At 39.8% G+C, this 17,359-nt stretch overlaps 1 protein-coding gene across 1 annotated transcript in view; it reads left to right on the top strand.

Moving 5' to 3' along the window:
* The window catches only part of otud7a (OTU deubiquitinase 7A), a 107,649-nt gene that overhangs the window by 80,282 nt on the left and 10,008 nt on the right, over positions 1-17,359 (top strand). Inside the window, exons 7-11 of the mRNA XM_088920395.1 lie at positions 1,084-1,185; positions 3,619-3,746; positions 5,587-5,699; positions 11,244-11,371; positions 11,891-12,040. Coding sequence (XP_088776521.1) covers positions 1,084-1,185; positions 3,619-3,746; positions 5,587-5,699; positions 11,244-11,371; positions 11,891-12,040 — 621 coding nt within the window. The remainder of the gene's footprint in view (positions 1-1,083; positions 1,186-3,618; positions 3,747-5,586; positions 5,700-11,243; positions 11,372-11,890; positions 12,041-17,359) is intronic.

Genomic DNA, 17,359 nt, shown 5'->3' on the forward strand with positions numbered 1-17,359 from the left:
GTTGCGTTTTCTTTCTTCTCTTTTCAGCATGGAATAAACCTACTTGTTCCTTTGCAGCCTACACATGCTGACGCAGCTACCCACCTGAACTACTACAATAGCCTTTATATTAGTATTTATAGATGTCAGGAACAAGTTAAAGGTTTTTTCCATGCTGAAAAGAGAAGAAAGGAAACACAACGTTTTAGGTTGTAGTGCCTTCTTCAGGTGTGTTAATAGATGTCATACAGATTTTAAAACTCTTTTTTCTATTTCATTTTTTGTCACTCTTGATTCCATCATACACAGACTTTGGAACTATTGAGTTGAATTCAGCAGTTTATGATTCTTTGGGTAATGGCAAGTGTTGTCTATTGCAATATGTTATTTTACCCCTTGGGCAGTAAAGGATTTTTTACATGTAATCACATAAAGTAGTACTTATTCTTTTCAGCCTTGTTTTCATTGTTTTCTTCAATTTAGCCTCAGTTTTTTGCCATGAACTTAGATCACCTCTGAAAATACCAAACCAGGGCAAGCAGGCTATCACAGTTAAACATTCTCTAAAGAAGCTTGGCATATATGGAATCTTAAATGCATGTATAATATTATGACATTTAGTATTAGGTCCTACTGATACTCTTCAGCAGTCTAGGTGTGACCCAGCATTGATCTGGCCAGTGTCAGTGTAGGTGTCCGTTAAGGTAGGATACAGCAAGAGAAAAAGAGATTATTGATCTTCAAAATCTATCAGTTATGGGCACAATTATGCTGCATGTTAGACAGCTTGCAAAAAATTGGTCCCTACTATAATTTACACCCTTTGTATCTGACAAAAGCCTGGGTTAGAGGTTTAAATGCCTTTTTTGTGGTGGAAAAAAGGGTGTGTACAGTCGAAATCAGAGAATTTAAAACCATAACAGGTGATCTATGTCATATTGAGCAAACACATTTTTTATGAGCCACAAAAAGGTCTAGATTTTTATTTATTTTTTCTTTGTTGACAACGTGGGGAAAAAAGTCTATTAAAAAAAATACAGCGCAGGTTTGATGTCCAACCCCATTCCCTTCACAAAGCCTGATGGATGGACTCTTTGTTTCCAGGTCGTCTGAACTGGTGGTCCACCATGTGTACCAGCTGTAAGCGTCTCCTCCCTCTGGCTACCACAGGCGATGGAAATTGCCTCCTACATGCAGCCTCCTTAGGTAAGACAGGAGCTTCTCAGTCCTTAGTTCTGTAAATATACAGTACTGAGGGTCTATGGCTTCTACACATTCTTGTTAGGTTTGTGCCCATAATGTCTCATCTTGGATAGGGAGTGTTAGGAGGGAAACACATTAGTCAGTCCTCCGTAGAATAGTTGGAAAATCACTTGGTCACATTGACCTTTAGAGAGCAGTGCGCAGGGGGCTGTAGACCAGGATTGTTGGTGATGATCTCAGTCTCAGGGGGTTTCAGTGTTTTTCTCTTGTCTGCATTGTGTCCTTCAGAGGTTGAGGAAATCCAGGTGAGGAAGACAAAAACTATTAGCATTGCTGGTTTTGTAGGTTGTTGTTTTTTTTTTGGAGGGGTCACGTACTGTTGAGAGCTATTTGGTAATAGCTATTTGGCTGTCAAAAAGTTAAACATGCTTGTTCAGAACTCCTTTCAGATCATTACAGTGTGACCCAGTTTAGTATTTTCAGCTTCCCTGAAAAACTACGGCAGGAAATGAGAACTAAAGTCAGAGAAGATCTGTTATGGCTTCTGCACCTCTGAACAGTTCGTTAGATTACTTGTGCCAGTGGAGAACAGTGAGATAAAACACGGGAGAAGAGTGGCTTCGAAGACCTGGGAGATTCTTAAGATCTCAGGCATGAAATTGCTAATGAAAGTCGATGGAAAGGAGTTGCTTCACACAGCCTGTGTTGTCAAGCTTCCTTTGGCTTGTTCACTTTGGTTTCATCTCCAGAAGTAAGAAGCAGCCCTAAAGGAAAATTATTGGTAAAACAGATGCACGATGAGAAACAATTTTGAGTTTGATCACTGAAAATAAAAAAAAAAACTTCATTTCAAGCTTTTGTGAAGGCAATTCCTAGACATTTATTCCCATAACACCTTTGGCTATGTATAAGGAGGCACTGTAACTTGTAAGTGTGCCTAGTTCTGCATGCATTTTTTAACCCTGCTTGAGACAGAAGTTGCAAGTTGCTGTTGAATTGGTAAGAAATAATCTGTAATAATAAGCAAGTTAGGCTATATGTTTCCACTTACTGAACTTCTGTTGCTAGTTAATTTCCTGATTTTTTTTTCCAATGTCACTTTTGATTAAACTGCACCGCATTAGTGCAAACATGTGGTTAGATGTGCTAGTCCTTTTTTTCTGTGCAGTGTACAATCTGTGTACTTTTCTTAGTAATGAATATGTCATTTATTAATAATGAAAGTGCTTGTTGTTAATGTAATGCATGGTTGATGTTGTTTAGCGATAAAACTGTGCCAGTTAATGGATGAGAATGTTTGCTATGGCTCGTTCTTATCAGTATTAGTCCTGATTCAGAGGTGAGTTCAAACACCATGTTTGGCCCAAGGTAGGACCGGATTGAAAAAGGATGAGGATTTCCAGCCCAAGTTATCGTAGACAAAAGCTTAAATTCAACTTTGTGCAACCTGCTTCTGTAAAGTAACTGTTTCTATAAAGTAGGACAGAAACTGTCCACCGACTTTACCTTTTTCTCGTATCTTCGTCTGTTAGTGTGATCTGATTTGACAATTGTTATTACATCCCTGCAAGCAGCCAGACAGCTTGATTCCTGAAAAACCCATATGGGTTTTAGTTCTGTGGTCCCCTGTGACCAGATTTCAAGCTGGAGAGAGGTATAACACATCCTATCACTGTAGAGGGGAATCAGAATGCAAGATAAGAGATTTGGAGCTTGAAATCTTGGGGTGAATATTTTTAAAAAATCAGACTGCTCTAGTTTTGATTTATAATCTGATGTATATTAAATTCAGTGTTGTCCACAGAAAACTACAAATGTATGCATATTATGGATTTATTGGATTGGGTTGTGTCAAATGTGAGGTTATTATCAAGTTATTTTGGTAGAAAACATGGGGTATTGATACTTTTTTTAGGTATGTTATATTCAGTTTCACATTTTTGTTACTGTTAAAAAAATTAACTCACTATACAATAAAGTCTAATAATAATAAGGCACGAACCAAATATGAAATTGTTTGCATGATGATGAAGTGTAATAACTAGAAGAGTATCCCACATATAAATTCAGTGTTTGGGAAATATAAAAGAGGAAAGACAAGGCTTTCATTGTTGCTGTTGAAAAAAAATTCTGAAGAGACTGAATTATATTTTAAAACTAAACCTCAATACACCATTGCCCACAATGTGAGGATAAGGAAACACTCCCTGGCTTCACTTTTAAAAGCAACAAGGAAGATGGAGCTGTATGGAAGAAAAAGCAAGGCGACTGGAATGAATTACTGGGAGTATAACTGATTCAACTGTTTCTTCTGAGGGAGTCTCATCACAACTCCCATGCCCTGCAAGACAGCCTTCAGCCCCGTGTTCGGTCCGGGAGGCCTTCCTGGGCGGTGGTGCATTATTTAGAGTGTCAAAGAGGCTTTCTGTGTTTCAGGGATGTGGGGGTTCCACGACAGGGACTTGGTGTTGAGGAAATCCCTCTACGCCATGATGAAGAGCGGAGCTGAGAGAGAGGCCCTGAAGAGGCGCTGGCGATGGCAGCAGACACAGCAAAATAAGGAGGTTGGTGTGTGAGGCAGTCTCCCCACCGAACCGGAACTCACGTTGTCCTATATGAAACATCCCCCCGGGGGGCTTCCTAAAGAAGATTTTAATCAATTTGTTTGGCTGACCCTTTTTATCCAGGGCAACTTACGTCTGAATCCATTTCAGGCAGCTGGGGATTTTACTGAAGTCCCCAGGCCAAGAGTATAACAGCGATGGCCCCCTCGGGACCTGCACTGACAAATTTCCATTTATGAGTCCAGAGCCTCAACCGCAATTCCACTACTGTCCTTCCAAAACACAGGAAGAGCAGAATGTGCCCCCTTTGCTTCGGAATGGCAAAGCTGTGCTGTGTCAGGATCTTTAGACTTCTTCCAGAAAGTATTACTGAAGTGATGAATATAGTCCGTGATGCTGAAAACAGCGAGGGTGGTGGAACTGATTCTATGGATTCCTTCGAGAAATGTCTGGATGGGGTCCTCAGATCAGACTGCACCCAAACCAGCTAAATGGGCCTCTTTTGTAACCTCACGTATGTTCTTGTGTTTTTACACAATTGTATGTATTTGAAAACAACATAATTTGTACATCAGTACAGAAACCTTGCTAGTGCCCTGTTATTTTAATAAGTAGCAGCAGAATCCATTATACAGTATATTAGATTTCTTTTATCTATTATCTTACATATTATATAGCAGCAGTATGATATTACTTTTTTATTTCGACACAATTTGCACAGTATCCTTTGCTAAACCTGCTTTAAAATAATGGAAATGCCTGGCAAATTCGTATAAAGTCCCCTGTAAACACTTCAGCGCCCAGGACTAAACACATTTTTCCTTTAAAATGAATGACTGCACCTTTAACACTTATTTATGCTACTATCCCATTCAAACAATCAACTCCACATTGGTATCTGCAATTATGATAGTACTTGAACTTATTTTAATTTTAAACTTTATAAAAGACATTAACAGTCTGTAATGAAAAATAAGAATTCCTTCAGGTTTTATCTTAAAAGAGAATATCTTTGCCTCCTTAAACCTAATGTCCTTTTATCTGATTGAGGAGGATGGCTGTGCAGTAGAATAGGTGATTTATTTAGACTGGCTGTAGTTCCTTTGGGATTTGTACTGCCACAAGTGAAAGGTCCTCACAACAACAGTGCATCTAAAAAATTAGTCTAGCTGCTTTTAAAGACCAGCAGTGGATACTGACATGAGCTCTTTCCGTAATGAACTCAGCTGAGTTGCTCCAACATGTCCAGAGCAGTGAAAACAGTGGCAGGCATATTGGCTTCTACATAATGGTTGAATAGCTTATTTCTTACTTTTCCTGGAGCCTCCATTTATTAAGGTTTAGAGTATCTTCACATTTATATTTACATCAGCTGAATTTAATAAAATGTCTGCTCATGGTTGCACAAAGAGCTTATCAGTCCTGTATTTCCACTATTAAAAACCAACATCCTGCACCAAGTGCACCAGTCTTTGAGAATATTTCTGTGCTTCAGATGTATTTAGCTTGGCTTTAAGGTTTTCACAGAACATCGCATAGAAAGGATAAAAACGGAGACCAAAGTCTCGGTTTATATACAATAACAAAAACTACCAAATGTAAGTGTAATTAACAGTGCCGATGTTGTGTTTGAGTCGTTTGTTTGGTTTTTTTTCCCCCACGTCTTGCCATTTTTTTGTTTTGTTTTTGCGAGCACGTTAAACGTTCTGGCCCCACGGCAGACTTCCTTCTGATGTGTCTTCAGTGTGCGAAGACCCAGCTGCGGTTTTTGTGTTGTCGTTGTTGTTGTTGTTGTTGTTTTAAAAAACCGGGAAGGCATGCTGGTGTTTTCTCTCCGCAGTCGGGACTGGTTTACACGGAAGAGGAGTGGGAGCGGGAGTGGAGCGAGCTCTTGAAGCTGGCCTCCAGCGAGCCGCGGACGCACTTCGGCAAGAGCGGCAACACCAGCGGAGGGTGAGTGTGACTGTGACTGTGAGTATGAGTATGACTGTGACTGTGAGTATGACTGTGTGACTGTGACCGTGACCCGGCGCTCCGGTCGCTCTCGGTTTCCCGCCTTTCGACAGGGACCGCGAGCGCGGCGGCGGCGGCGGCCGGGGGTGCACTTTGACCTCCCGGGGCTGGGAACGCATTTCTAAATACGGGTTTGAACTGGTAGAAATTTTGTTTTATTCTTAAGCTAATTTAGTTCGTTTCAAATTGTTTTCCGACCCTTTACCATTGCAAGATATACTGTACATGTATATACAATGAGTAAAACATTCAAGTCTTGTTTTTTTTTTCAAATACCGTAATCCCTCATTATTCGAGAATGAAGTTGTGCCTCGACAACTGCTCGTAAAGTGACAACAACTCTAACGTAAAATTAAATTTCCCGTTATTTCTCGTGTTACAAGCGACTTCACAAACTTCACCTTAATACAGCACAGAACGGTACCTAAATATGAAAACAATAACATTCCTGGGCAGTTATTCGAGTGACATGGTTGACGTCAGTAGCCAATTAATAGATGTACTGTATAAACAATAAGTAACAACAACATTCCTGCTCATTTACAGCATGGTACAGCAATTACACTGTTACAGTGGTTATCAAGTGCATAAATATTAGTGCTGTGCTGTACTGTATGCTATTAACACACACTAGCATTTAAAAAACAAAAACAAATTTAATACAAAATAAAAAGTAAATTCTTCATCCGGGAAGATGTGAGAATAGAAGAATCTCAGCAATACTTTACGAGAGCCCAGTTCGTAGGAGTTCAAGTCTGCTTGTTAAATGAAAAAGCAGGTAGGAATTACTACTGTACCTCTCTTATAAACGAAACCGTGTAGCAGTTGCTCGTATAGCAAGGGTTTACCGTACTTAAATAAGGTTACTATTCCATTTTATGGTCTGCCCGATACTTTGTAAATACCTAGCACACCCTCAAAGCTTTGACTCTTTGAATACAGCCCTTGTGAGCACCATCTCAAGTGCTTTACCTAGTCACGTTAATGAGGGGAAACTGCATAGTTCAGTAGAGGTGAATGAGGCATACTGTATGTCAGTAGTTAAAGGATGCAATAATGCATGCTTTGAAGTTGTAATAGCACTTGAGGAAATGTTACATGGTTTTTTAATTAATCTTAAACTTAAAACACGGGAAGAAGGCTGAATTGAATCTGTGGGTGGTTTTCAGGTAGCAAAATTGGTAAAGATGTGAACGAGGGAAAAATAAAAAAAGGATTGTACAGGGAAAAGGCACACACAGACTGAAATCACTCAGTGATTGGCGGTCATTACAGGCCTCCGGTTGCTGAGACAATCAGACCTTTCAGAACGTGCATTTGATTAATGACTTTTTTCAGCTGAACTGTCAAAGAGGGTACATTGGCGGAGGAAAAAAATTCATGCTAACATCACAGGTTTGGTAAATACTTCTTGATGGAGACATATTACCACATTTATTAAAGGTCAACGAAGATTAAGAGTTTCGGCGTAGGATTTGGGGAGCACAATTAAAGCTCTGACCTTTCCAGACTTGTTAATTCATTACAAGGAAGCTGCAGCACAAGACCGTCCATTGGAGAACCTGGATTTCTTTCTGTGAAGAGAACTGTTCAAAGCAAAAACTATTGTACGAAGACCAAAGTAGAATTTTTAGTGGAGGAGGATTTTTAGTGTTTCCCGAATGATTCTGAATGCTTCAAAAGGCATAAGCCATCAACTGCAACTTGCATGCCAATAGTGGGCCCTTCCTTTCACAAGATGCACATCATAAACCCTGTTCCTTGTGTACATTCACAAATAGAACACACATTTTAAAGGTTTACCTGTAAACGGCTGTTGGCTGAATTTTCTTTATATTCTTCAATTACGTGAGCGTCGATATTGAACATATTGCCAGTAGAGTTTTTGGTTATTTTCCTTTTTCTTAATCTACTGTTATTAATAGGATTCTGAATATAGTATTAACCTGCACAGTGTATGGAACACATAACAGGAAATGCTTCAAAGGAAAGTTCATGTTTTCATGAACTCCTTTAAAGGAAACTTCACAAGCATCTTGTGTAGAAAATCTCATCACTTTTCTGTTTCCCACCCCAGGCAGGAAAAAACAACCTTGCCCTACATGCTGATATATTTAACCTTCTTGGTTACAAACATACAATAGAAATTTTTCATTTTACCATATACTGTACCACATATTTTTAGGTTCAGAGATATACTGACACTCCTTTGAAGTCAACATATAAACCGCCTGATAAAATTCAATCTGAGAAGTGAAACGTAAAATATTTTTCAGTGGCTGCTTCAATTTAAAAAGTCTTAGCACTCAATGGAAATCTCTTATATTTAGAGCACTCTTCTGGTCTAATTCCTTTTAGATTTTGAGAAGTTGTTCTTGTATCAGATTTCCATTAGATATCTGACTTGTTTGAAATCTGCTGGTATTGAGTTGAAGCTGTTGTTTTCAACTCAGCATTTAAGCAGTCCATCATCATTTTAAAGATGTAGGTTAGTTCAACACAAAATGTTTATGTAAGAGTCATGCTTTGGGATCTTTAGAATTATTTTTCCTACAAATATTAATAAAGTGATGAATATATTCATTGATGTGCCAAAAAAACATTATGGTGGAGCTGATACTCTGGCTTCTTGCAAATGTGTTTTTTTAAGCTACATGTTTTTGTAAAATTGCAAAGGCTTTACAGTTAAATTTAATTGACAGCAGAACAGTATTCTGTATCCTGTTAATGCCATATGCTGGATGGTATCAAAGACCCTAATTTTGCTTTGTCCAAATAAAAGTCAAAATTAAACCAATGCATTAAATGAGCAGTCTGAAAACAAAACTGTAGTAGTGTGGTGGAATTGCTTCATTTTACCCCTTTTAGCATAACTGAGAAAAAAATTGTACCTATAAAATGTTAAAAGCATGCTATAGCACCCTGGTTTCTTTGTAGGAATGTAGGAAGCTGGTCTTGTGTCTATTTCTGTCTCTGTGGATCTGAATCGATTTTTGTGAGGAAATTTAAAAGCATAGTGTACTGTAGATAGGGAAACAGTGAAGTAAAAATAACTGGGTGTACTATAAGAGAATAAGGCCCTACGACACTTCACAGCTGCACTTATCTTTCTTGTTCAGCTGGGTTCTTGTGTGGGTGTCATTTAAGACAAATGTGCTTTTCCTGTGACCTCTAGACATTTTTCATTACTGTTATCTTTTTATAAATGTGGTTAGTGAAACATTGTCACATCTGTCTGTCTAGGACAACATTGTCTTGTTCGTTAGTGCTGGATTAATTTAAAATATTAAACCATTTCTCGTTAAAAACAAAAATATACCAATAATCTTCTGAAAGTCAGACCAAAAGATTAATACCATACAGTAAGAAGGTCAGTTGATTAGGGGGATAGAGGATGCGTTTTGTACTTATAAGTGTGACATGAGAGACAAATGAGCATGAATCTCACTGAAATTTTCAACTAGAGATGTTAAATTTAGTGCAGTCAACTCAAACACTGTTCTTCAATAAATGCTGTACTTCTGTAACTATATATACTTCTTTACAGTATAAACACCCATACAAGACCAGTCTTTCTTTTCTCCCCAGAACATCTCCTCCATATTGCCAGATAAACTGTGAATTGGTTGTGGCACTAAGATGCTCCAATTAAGTTACAGTAGGTGCAACAGAGCTGAAAATGTATAAAAAATAAAATAACATGTCAGGGAGTAGATCATTTCACATCTCAGAGGTATTAGAAAATATATTTTCATATAGCTATCCAAAAGCGGCTTATGATCTCTGCTTATCTTATACATGATTAAGGGCAAAAATTGAAAGTTTTTAATTGTGGCCTGTAAAACTGAGAGAACAAACTTTCAAGACTTTAGCCTGCATGAACGACTTCATGTTGATTTTGGTTGCTTCTAGGCCAATCTGAGATGGAGCGTTACAGCCACAATCTAAATAGCAGCATTTAAAAGCAAGGCTGTATTACATGTAAGCCTCACATTACATAAACATCTGTGGTTTCATATCAACCCCTGAAAAGAAACTTGCTGCCAAATACCTGTCTTTCTTGTTAAGTTTGGTTTTTACTTACTTCTTTTACTGAGTTCATTTCACTGGCAGATGCAACTCATATTAATTTTATTTATATAAGTGTATTAATCCACTAACTCTCAGAAAGCATGGCTACAATTTGAAAGACCAGAAGAATGCAGTACACAGTATAACTTCATACTGCGTTTTATTTTGTATTCAAATGTAATGTAGAGAGGTTTGAGTTTTGTCACAATTGATCGTGCTTTGCCTTACCCCAGTGTAAGGGAGCAGTTAGGAAAAACGAAGAGCAGAAAGAAGGATTGCATGGCTGAAGGTTTGCTTCTGGCTAGTCATTTGTCTGCATCTGTAGGCTGACTGCTTCTGGATACTGGTGTTTTTCTCCCTCTTTAAATGTGCGTTAAGGGTGCAGTGTGCAGGGCTCATTGCTCTCATGGGTTCACTGCTGCAGTCTGGAAGGTTTCAGGGCAGCAGTCTCAGCAGCAGCTCCTGAGGACAAGTCATTCATTTCACACCGCATGCTCTCTGATGATTACCTTGCCTGTAAGTGGCAATAAGGACTGTATAAGCCTCAGAAGACAGATGGGTCTGTACACTTCAAGAGAAAGAAAAGAAAAACATGAAGAAAGGCTTGTCACGATAGAAGAACATGTTTAGTATTTCAGGTTTTGGCGTTACAGATTTTTAATACTCCAGAACTATGGGTGTCACTGGTTATAATGCTGGAAACGCCACTGAACTCTGTAAATGTTGCTTATCTTCCGCTCAGTCTCATTACTTTTTTAAAATTGAACACAGCACTCAGCATTATCTTCCAGGAAACCCTGCTGTTAAAGAACTTGGAGAAATCTTGATTCAATGCCTGTTTTCAGCTTTACATATGTCGTTTTATTAAAAATGTAATGGGGAAACCATTTAATGTGCCTGTTGGGGTACAAGCATGCAACAGACATCTCATTGAGAAAGTTTTAGGGAATGGCAGCACAGCATTTCTTCCCTTAGTACTGTATGTGACCGGCATATTAATATGGGAATAGAGGAATCTCTGCTTTAAAATAATTCTTAATTAACCTTAGGTGGAAGCACATTAACAGAAAGTCTATTAATCATGGTATGCATGGCTGGTGTGCCTGGTGTTCAAGAGTGGCAAGAGTTAAAACACACAAATGTGGCTTTAAAGGACAAAGTATGTGTTGGTCCTATTGCAAGGTTATGATTAATGCAGCTGCTTCAATGTAAAACATTCCTGCTTTACAAACTGCTCTTTGAAATCAACCTCAATGAGGAGCTTTAGCAGCAACTGAGGTAATCAGTAGGACAATTGTAAATGTAACTGATTATGGACTGCTTGAGCCATCTCTGTGAAAAGGCACAGAAAGTCCAGTTAATTTGGCTTGGAAGCCTTTTCGAGTGGTTCTAACAGTTTTCTGTGTTCCACAGCGTGGACAATGCAGAGGATCCTGTGTATGAAAGCCTGGAGGAGTTCCATGTGTTTGTGTTGGCTCATGTCCTTCGGCGGCCCATCGTGGTGGTGGCAGACACAATGCTGAGAGATTCTGGAGGCGAAGGCAAGGCCCTGACTTTTTCAACGAGTCCTGTTAAAACTCATGCTCACAGTCATCCTTACATGAGCAATACGTCCGAAAGTTTTCCTCATTGTGTGGGACGATTTCCAAGAAAAATATGTTGAGAAATACCTCTGTCAGGAGACAGCAACCCAGTCCTGTCCTTTAGGTTTTTATTTGGTAAAACGACTAAGCAACTAACTTGGAGATTAATGAACTCCACTTAGAGCTTGTGATTGAATCGGCTTCTTGATCTATGGAAGGAAGGCCTCTGTAACATTCTGCGTTTTCTTAAAGTCACTTCCTTGTCATGCATGCTGAAAGTTAAGTAAGCAAAAGATTAGAACTGGGAAAGCCAAGATTAAAAATAATTAAGGGAGAAAGATAAGAACATCTGATTCCTTCTTGCATTCATTACCATATATAGTAGAGGAAAAGCTGGGATTACCAAATTATGATTTTGTACATCTGCTTTGCATGGAAAGATTTTATAACTGATTTTGCTTTTCTGTGACTTTGCAGCATTCGCCCCTATTCCATTCGGGGGGATTTATTTACCGCTGGAAGTCCCTCCAAACCGTTGTCACTGCTCCCCGCTGGTCCTGGCCTACGACCAAGCACATTTCTCTGCGCTGGTGTCTATGGAGCAGAAAGACCAGCAGCGAGAGCAAGGTAATTGGAGGAGCTGAAAGTCAATCTATTCACGTTGTCTGAAACGAGGCAAAAACCTGGAATTCTAAGGTCTCAAGGGCAGAAGCCTGGGCACAGCAGATGACATTAAAAATAGCTGATTGTGGTTTAACAGCATCTTTTGCCTTGGTTGGTGCAGTAGAACTCAGCACTAAAGCTCAGAGAGCACCTTCAGAGCTGCATATCATATCAGATGGAACAAGTAATAGGTTTATTCCATGCTGAAAAGAGAAGAGAGAAAATACAACGTTTCGGATGTGGAGCCTTCTTCAGGTGTGTCATATCATATTGCCCTCCAAATTCCAGGGCTTACTGTACTGAGCAGCCCAGCCCAGCAGTACAAAACATGTTTTTGATCTATGAAATACAGTAAAGTTGAACATCACCCAGGGCAAATTCCAGGAGGGATATGGTTACAGCTCACTAGTCTTCAGCAAGTGAGAAGGTGGATGCTGTGCCATTAAATGAGCTAGAGAGTAGTGTCAGCCAAGATTAATCTCCCTGGTCTAACGAACGAAATATCTAATTACATATAATGAATTATTAAAGATAGAAAGATATATTTAAGGAACAGATTATTTGGAAGTTGATATGGCATTTGAGTCTGCTTTGATCACTTCTGGATTTTTTAAAACGCGTGCTTAAAAATGTAAGACTAATAAAAAATCGATGCCCAGGTATTGGTTATACCCCCTGGTTAAATCTAGAAAATAATCTGAAGGGGGTTAATGCAGAAATACTGCAAACAAAAAAGGACTGGAAGAGGATTTGACTTTGGGCGAATACTGTATGGAAAAGTGTGTTCCATGATATTGAACTGGTTTGGGAAGGGGACAATGACTTCCCTACCTGGTACAAGGAATTTAAACATCCTGCAAAGACCCTAACCTGTTGATTAATTTTGTGTTAAATTCTCTCTTCAGGTAGAGTCTGAATATTTGAAGGTTTAATTACAATGTATGTTAACTATCTGATATAGTTTGTTTCACATAATTATAATTGTCATGCGTATTTAATCATTTTGATGACGAATAGTTATGCACAGGTGCTTTCACCTCTGAAGATACTGATAATAGAAAGATGCTTCACATTACTAAAATGTATTGGTGGTGTTATATCAAAACCAAAAATCAAACCTGAAGAGAGGTTTAGTGAAATGAAGTCTAACAAATGTAATATGGTCAAGTGAGTTAGTTTATACTAACCTGCATGGTGATAAAACTGTGTTTATGATGGGTTACTGGAGCACGATGGTCCTGTTGAGTTGGCATTTTAGAGTAAATACTATTAGTCTTCTTCATTTCCTGAAAATACAGTAAAATACTGTTTTAGACTGAGTGGTAGAAAGCCTTTGTCTGCTATTCTCCCTTTCCTGACTACAGCGAGAAACATTCATGAAGTGAAATAGACACCGCCTGCCGAGCGCTCTGCTGAACTGTAATTGTGATTTTGAAAAGGATGTCGTTGGTGCAGCCTGCTTTACACTTCCTGGTATCCTAGTTGCCTTATCCTGCCTTTGGAAAAATAGTTTATCCCGGCCCGTGGCAGTGTTGACAGAGCTCTAGTCTGCCTTGCCAGACACAGTTGATTGGCCAGGATCAGGGTGAGGGTATGTTCAGCTTATTACTGAGCGCTCACTTCATGAAAAACCCCTCTGATTAGAGGGCAGATTGCAAACTCAAGGCTGCCCGTTCGAATCTAAGGTCTTCCTGGAGGGGGTACAGCGTTAGCTAAGCACTCTGGAATGTCAGTGGCTCGGCCACACACGCATCAGATGGCACCTGAGTGTTGTCTTTGTCTCTCTCAGAGCAGCGTATGGTACTGCAGCAAAAACAGGGCTAATCAATAATAGCCTGTTTCCAACAGGGAAACAAGGTATGAAAATGGAAAAGAGAATTCTCTGGTAAATAAAATCCTTGAATATATGGGGGAACGCTTGCCTATGCAATTTTGTGCTGATGCCTTTGTATAATAATAATAATTGCTTACACTTCTATAGCGCTTTTTCAGGACACTCCACTCAAAGCGCTTTTCAGGTAATGGGGATCCCCTCCACTACCACCAGTGTGCAGCCCCACCTGGATGATGCACCAGTACACTCCCCACACACCAGCTATCAGTGGGGAGGAGAGCAGAGTGATGAAGCCAGCTCATAGATGGGGATTATTAGGAGGCCATGATTGGTAAGGGCCAATGGGAATTTGGCCAGGACACCGGGGTTACACCCCTACTCTTTTCGAGAGACGCCCTGGGATTTTTAATGACCACAGAGAGTCAGGACCTCGGTTTTCCGTCTCGACTGAAGGACAGCCCTGTTTACAGTATAGTGTCCCCGTCACTATACTGGGGCATTAGGACCCATGTGGACTGCAGGTTGAGCGCCCCCTACTGGCCCCACTAACACCTCTTCCAGCAGCAACCTTAGTTTTCCCCAGGAGGTCTCCCATCCAGGTACTGACCCGGCTCACACCTGCTGAGCTTCAGTGGGCTGCCAGCTGTGAGTTGCAGAGTGATATGGCTGCTGGCTAAATGTTGTATATATAGTTACTGTAGTTCAAAGAATGGCTTTCTAGACATGGTACCAGAAAGAAACACCCAGCTTTTTATTGCATAGTGGTGCCTGTTTCAGTGCCTGTTTCAGTTTTTATCGAGGCATTTTTAGGAACACGTATGTATAGAATGAACTGTCCTTGGCAGTGCTTTTATGTATTGTCTGATATATAAATTGCTTATGAGTGCTTTCCTTTGTGTACGAAAGAATAAATAGAATTCACTGTTTTAGCACTTGTCTACTGTATGTTTGTAGTCACTGTAGAGCCTAATGTTCTTTTTAAATTCAGGGCATAAAGGATATGCAAGCTCTTCTGTATAAGATCTGTAGAAGCTGAGGTTAGGCTCTTCCTTTGCAGTGAATGGAGAGACTTTGGGAGGAGATGTAATGCCTAAGTACTAATAAAGTGGAGTCTGTTTGGGCTGTGTGGCTTGAGCTCTGTGAGAGAGCAGGCTGATTACAAAGCTTGGCTGCCACCCTGCTTTCCCTCTGTGCCAAGATGTCTTGACCTCCTGCTGAGGGGGGTGGGGGCATTCCATGCTGTGACTGCTAATAATTAGAGCAGTGCAGACCGTGGCAGCCAGAGCAGAACACATCTGCAACTGCGCAGCAGGCCGAATGCTACAGTGTGCTTTAAGGGCTTTGTCTCTGACTCCGGATGCAGCTTTAAATGGGTGACAGTGTTCTCACTGGGCCTTCTGTAAACTGTGGGACTGTAAGCTTTTGCCAACTTGAATTAAAAAAAAATAATTTAAAAAAATCATCCCTGATAGGTTTTTAAATTTAGTGGGAGAAAAATGAGGTGTGCCAGATTTTCTGTAAAACTGATACCTGATAGCTGATTTTCTGTAAAAATCATACCTGATAAAAAAAACCCCAATGGAGATTAAATGCCTGGTGAAATGTAGCTTGAGACTTATTGAAACACATGCTAGGAATATTCTCACATGGAACAGTTGACCTATTTTAATAGCTTCTGTCAGTGGAGAAATGGCTGTATGAGTTGAGATGTACTTGCACTGTACCTGCATTGCACCTCCCTCCTGAAGGAAGGCCAGGAGTTGTGGTTTTTATACGGCTGGTTTGGCTGCTGATGTGCAATAAGTATGAGCAGAACCAGCCTGTGTAAACGTATGAGGATATATTTAGGTTTACTTCCAGTATTAGAAAGATCCTCTGATTTACATTGGCATCAGCTAACTCTCACACCAGTAAAAGACCCATTTTAAATCCATGATCACCACTTCCACATTATGCTAAGCACAACGTTCGCCCACATTATTTCCCTAAGGTTTATTTAGAGCAACATGAAAAAGTCACACATTCGGTTGCACCTGCTTAATGTGAAGTCTTGTTAAATCCAAGTAAAGCAACAGCTTTAGCTTCCATTTATAGACTTTCAGAATAAATATTATAAGATACAGTATCAGAGCAGAGTTTGTGATTTTAGCATTAGACTTTTTCTATGGCTTGCCAGTGACAACTACTTCAAGTGGCAGAATGGTATGGCGAACGTTACCTTATTTGCTGAACTCCAAAATGAAACAAGAAGGCATTTGCCTCTAAGCTAAACTTTCATCCCACCAAGCAGAACGTATTTTGAAAGTAAGATGACAATGCATTGTCTTAAAAAGGGAAGGACTTGACTTGTGGCATGATATCATACAGACGTTAGTAAAGATGGTTAGCTTGTCTTTGTTGCCACCTTCTGGACTGATCTGGTACGAGCTTAAATGCATGTTAATAATGGACAAGTGATCAGTCATGTATGAGAGTTCAATGACCCTTGTGATGAAACAGAACAAGATGGCCACAGTTAGGAGTATACTGTGACAAAGAACTCATACTAACCTAAATCTTATTGCCTGGGTCAGTGGTTCCCAGTCCTGGTCCTGGTGACCCACAAGCTTGCTGGTTTTCATCCCATCCCGCCTTCATGAGATAATTGAAGCCTTTCTGGAATTAAGAGGCTGCTTCAAATGAATATTTGCATGTTGTTTCTAGTCACAAGTTTGGGATTTTATTTCAGTAACACAATACGATGGTTAAAGCTGGAAATAAGCCATTCAATTTCATTTCATTATTATTAAGTGAAGGAAGGGTTTGATTTATGGAACTGAGGGCTCGGCTGGAGCAACAACGAGCAGGTGTGTGGATCACCCGGACCACGAGTAGGAACCCCTGGCCTAGAGGATTATACTGTATAATATTTCCAGGAGCTGGTCATAAAGATCAGCATGAGGACAACATGCTGCAGCATATTTACAGTGGCAGGAGAGAAGAAAGTGGTTCACTTCTGAATGAGGACAGCATTCAGGTGATGCCTCACGAATGTGACTTGACAAGTAGCCTAGCTTGGTCTTCAAAGCCACCCTGGGGAATCCTACAGCTGTCCACACCTGTGTCAGAGGAATGGAGAGGAATATCTCAATAAGCCATCATTTGCAGACTAAATCACCTGTGACTGATTAGCATGTGCGTGTTTCTAGATGACAAGAAAATAGTCCTCTGATGGGACTCAGTGGTCAGCACCTGTTTCCAAAGGCATTTTTTACAAAGGCATTTTTTAGGAACCTGTATGAAAAATTCACACAGTTTCTGCATGCTGTTGACCATGATGCCTTTTCAAGAAAACCACAATTGTACAAGAGATGATTTTATCTACCTGTGCTTTTTTTTTCACAGGAGTTGTTGTTCAAGTGTTAAACACACATCAAGGTAGCAAAACATGTGACACCCAAAATAGTACT

This window comes from Atractosteus spatula, chromosome 7 (assembly GCF_055471065.1).
Source record: "Atractosteus spatula isolate fAtrSpa1 chromosome 7, fAtrSpa1.hap1, whole genome shotgun sequence".
In the NCBI taxonomy this organism is placed as follows: domain Eukaryota; kingdom Metazoa; phylum Chordata; class Actinopteri; order Semionotiformes; family Lepisosteidae; genus Atractosteus; species Atractosteus spatula.